Source organism: Corvus brachyrhynchos, unplaced genomic scaffold (assembly GCF_000691975.1).
Source record: "Corvus brachyrhynchos isolate BGI_N302 unplaced genomic scaffold, ASM69197v1 scaffold338, whole genome shotgun sequence".
Lineage (NCBI taxonomy): Eukaryota > Metazoa > Chordata > Aves > Passeriformes > Corvidae > Corvus > Corvus brachyrhynchos.
In genome coordinates, this window is record NW_008239334.1 from 409323 (window position 1) to 413702 (window position 4380).

The 4380-nt window shown below is 54.2% G+C and overlaps 1 protein-coding gene across 1 annotated transcript in view; it reads right to left on the reverse strand.

Annotated features, from left to right (window-relative positions):
- PLXNA2 (plexin A2) overlaps window positions 1–4380 on the reverse strand; it is a 143364-nt gene that overhangs the window by 53307 nt on the left and 85677 nt on the right. Inside the window, 1 exon segment of the mRNA XM_008638949.2 lies at window positions 1865–1979. Coding sequence (XP_008637171.1) covers window positions 1865–1979 — 115 coding nt within the window.

The window sequence follows — 4380 nt, forward strand, 5'->3', positions numbered from 1 at the left end:
ATTTTCATGGAAGGCAGGGCAAAAAAGCAGCATTTAGCTCGGTCAGTAGAGGCAGAAGCTTGCAGTGAGCAAGAGCACAGCTCACGAAGAAGGAATTTCTCTCCCTCATCTCCTTGTGAAGTGGCTGAGGCTTTGAGCTCTTGTTCCTCCTCCAGACAGACAACTCCTGGGAGCATCAAAGGGAGCTCGTTACACATCCAGTCCCACTGGGACGCCAATTCTGATGGGCCAGGAGTAAAAGGGAATATTCAAGATATTTTCCCTTGAATTAAATATAAAGATGCGAGCAAATTTCCAGGCCGGTGTGAACACGTGTGTAAACCTTACATAAGGAGAGGCACAGGAGACTGAAAGTAGGGCACAGACACGGAGATCACGGCTCCAAACACCACTGGCTCTGCTGGGGAGGGAGCGAGGGTGAGCACAAACAATTTCCTAATACATCAGGCCGTGACACAATGAGAACATTGTGATCTGCGTTGGGTTAGGAGAGGAAACTCTTCATGAGGCATTTATTTATTTCTGTGCTAGTAAAGAGCCCGTAGTAAAGGCATGATCACCATGCTGCGTGTGAGGAGGAAACTCATTGGTCTTAAATAAACAAACAAATTTATTTGGGGTGGTTTTGCCTGTGCTCAGAGGTCTGGAGAAGAAATGATGGACAGCAGAGCACTTGTATCGTTATCATCAGCCCTTATCAAAACTAATCCCAGGAAGGTGTGAGATATCCCAAAACATCCCCTGGTAAGAAACAACCTCTGCAAGATGAAGAAGACAGAGGAAGTTCTTCAGAGACACGACAGCCCTGTGATCCCAGGAGGAACTTCCAGAGATACCAACTCCGCTCTCTCCCTCTCTGTGATCTCAGGCAAGTCCTGGGTGCTCCCAGGAGGAAAACAGAGACAATGGGATTGTCCTACTTTAGCAGAGACTTGCCAGACACTTCTGGCAGGGTTGGAGACCCAGAGAACAGAGGACTCCAACTGAGCAGCCTGGGAGGACAGGGATGCTCTGAGTGTGAAGGAGAAACCTCCCCATCGCTCAGGAGGAGGAGACGCAAAGGGTTTTGCTTTGTCTTTATACGGTCTCATTTCAGGTGCTACAAAGCTGTTTGTAGGAACAGTGAGGGCAAAGACCGGGACCTTACCAGCATCGGGACCTCAGCAAGATGAAGCAGGCAGGGGCATCAGCCAGAACGAAGGATGCAGAAACCCCAGACCGAGGGTTCCTGGCCATGTTCAATCAGGAATTTGTGCTAACAAACCCCTTTCCTCCTGGGATCCCTCAGCCCTGGGACGCACAGGAGAGCTGGCAGAGCCATTCACGGGCTGTGCCTTTCCAAGTGTTAAAAGCATTTTTGGATTGGAGCCCCACACCTTTTATGAACTGCTAAGAGAGATGGCTCCGGGTCCCCAGCGCTGGAACCCGAACCAACTCCCTTTTCCAAAATCCGGGGCTGTGCACTTTGGCAATTCCCTTCTCCACCAGTCCACAGCCATAAATCCCAGCCCTGCCAGCACAAGGCACCGACCAGCCCCAGCCAGACCTGCTGTGGCCCTCAGACAAAGCAGAGCTGCTGAAAGGTGCTGGGTTTGAGGAGTCCTTGGGACAGCCCGAGGGAAAGCCCTGCAGTAATTACTGTAATTAATGAACCTGGGCATTCCCACACAGCAGGGGTGGGATCAGATCTGGCGTTCAGGTCAAGAGCAGCACTTCAGTGACACCAACACCTCCCTGCTTTAAAGCTGCATCTTTTTGACAACACGGAGACCCACGGGAAGGCAACAAACCTCACAGAAACTTTCGTTCTGCTGCTTGCGGCACAGAAAAGCAAAGGATAAAGGGAAGAATCCCGGTGTGGTACCTCAGAGACGTTGATCCGTCCCTCCTGGAAGGAGCAGGTGGTGGGGTCGTGGGTGCAGAGGTTCCGGTACTTGCACCAGTGGCAGCGGAAGGCGCTGTTCACACAGGACAGGCACCTGGGGACAAAGGAGGGGTCAGCACAGGGCTCAGCACAGTCATCTCCAGGCTTCACCAGAAATCCAGGCTTCCTGGGAAAATAATTTCTTTGAGGGGCGTGGTTTTGATACAGCAAAAGTGAGAAACGGGTTTGGGAAAACACACAGGCTCAAAAGACAGACTTTGGGCAGCCTCACAATTTATTCCACAGTAAAATACAAGCTGGGATTTATTGCACATCACTGGGTTGGTGTAAAGTAGAGCAGGGCATTGCACAGGCACCAGGCTTGGGTTTTAGTTTCTAGAAAAGAAGGCAAGCCTGGCAAAAATGGGATCAGTTGTTTTACAAGTCAGGAATGCGCCGAGTCAACGGCAACACTTCTGCCCGGCCTTGGAGCGCAGAGGGTCCAGCAAGTGCTTTTGATTCATGTTGGGAAAAAAAATAACTGTTTATGAAATGTTTTTGAAAGAACACAGACCCTTTTCAGCCCCGGGGGGCCCAGCTGCCAGCAGAGTGCCTGGGTGGGTTTTGTTCCCCACTTGCTGCCGCCACAGAGATGCACGAGCTGTGACAGCTGCTGATCCTGGCAGTTGCCACCTCCTCCATCTCCGAGGCCACCCCTCCTGCCACGTGGCAGCTCTTGGTGGCACAAGGATCAGCTGTGCCCATGGAGTCCGTCCCGTGCCATAACCTGTGGCTCCAGGCACTGTGGTGCTGCCTGGAGAGGGAAGTGCCCGGGGATGTGCTGGAGCAAGGCCAGGGCAGGCAGACAAATGTCACCAGGGAGGTGGCAGTGTGGCCTCGGGCAAGAAGCTCTGGAAGAGGAGGAGAGAGGCTCTGCAGCAGGGGCTCCCTCGCCAGCTGGGCACAGGGACCAGGGCAGTGCGAGCTCGTGTGAGCTGCTGCCACCAGAACGAGTTCTAATACCTCACTTGTGTTCTCCTGATGCCTTCCTGGTGGCCCCAATAGCCAAGGGAGCTTATTCTAATCATGCACGGGCAAATCTGGGGGAGAACACCGAGTGCTGCGAGCTTATTTAATTACTCATTTGTCTGACCCACTTCTGTCCCTGTTTGGGTCTGCAGCACCTCACCCACCTGCCCTCACCCAGCCTGGCCTCCAGCATTCCCAGCAGGGGCTGCTGGAGCTCCCAGTTTCCCCTCCAAGGGAGGAGGATCTCCCTGGGCACCCAGGCCAGTGGTTTGGTTTGGCACCTCTCCCTGTTCCGTGGTTTCTGTAGTTTCCTGGCTGCTGCTTCCAGCTCTCCCCCGGCCTGGCAGTAGGGCAAGGTGGGATCCTGAGCTCTCAGCTTTACACCGGGTCACCACCCTGGCTCTTTCACCCCAGTCCACCTTTCTCAAGAACCAGTGTGTCTCCTTTGCTTCAGAAAGTGCAGCTCTCCACCCACCTAGTCCTTACTAAAAGACACTTGTCAGGGAAGGTTCCCTGTCCCACCTGCAGCCCCCTGGGGACACAGAATCCATGGGCGTGAGCTCCTAACCACCTCAGTCCATGGGGTCACAACATCACAGGAGGGTTCCCAGGACCTTCCTGCCCATCCCCAAACCCCTCCTGTCCCTCTCTCCCCGTGTCACCTCCCAGGGGTGAGTGCATCAGATGCCACACAGCCCAAAGCAGCTCCCCTGCTCCCCGCACACCCAGCACTGCAGCACGGAGCCTCAGGATCAATAGATCTCTCCTCTCTGCTGGCTGAGCCCTGAATTCTGCCTCCTTTCTGCATGCCATGATTCATTCCTGCCAGGCTGGCTGTGCCCTCCTTGAACTCTGTGATAACGAGTCTGGAGTGATGTAAGTGCTGCAGAATTTACCACCCTGTAAGCACTTTATCTCCAGACACAAACGGGGGGAGGCACGGCCAGATGAAGCCGAGTGACAGGCCAGGAAGGATGTATTGCTTCTCCTGATCCAAACCTCGGCTCCTCCATGGAAATAGGGGTCCCTGGAACGCCATTCCTCATGAAAATTCCACACTGGGAGAATGCAGAGGAGCCTGGGGGAACTGCAAGTGCTGCTGGTGCTGCACAGCCTGACCGAGGCACAAGGGCCTGAGGAGACAGCTGTGCATGAGGGGCAGCAGGACAGGAGCAGGAATCCTTGGGATTATGGATATGGATCCCACAGGCAGCACAGGGGGACTGAAGGATTCCCTGTCATCCCGGTACCTCTGCTCTGTGCTGTGGCTCACAACAGAATTTAAATTAAAAATGAATGCCTGCCTAGGAAAGCCAGCGGCCAGCCAAGCCCGTGAGCACACAAACACACAAACCCTCTTCCAAGGGCATCAGGAAAGGCCCTGGAGCTTGAGGCTTCAAACCAGCACAGAAGGGCTGGGAGTGACCTTGTGCTGGCACTCGGTGACTCCAGCAGCTGCCCCTGCCCCAGGAGAGGCTCCCAGCCCT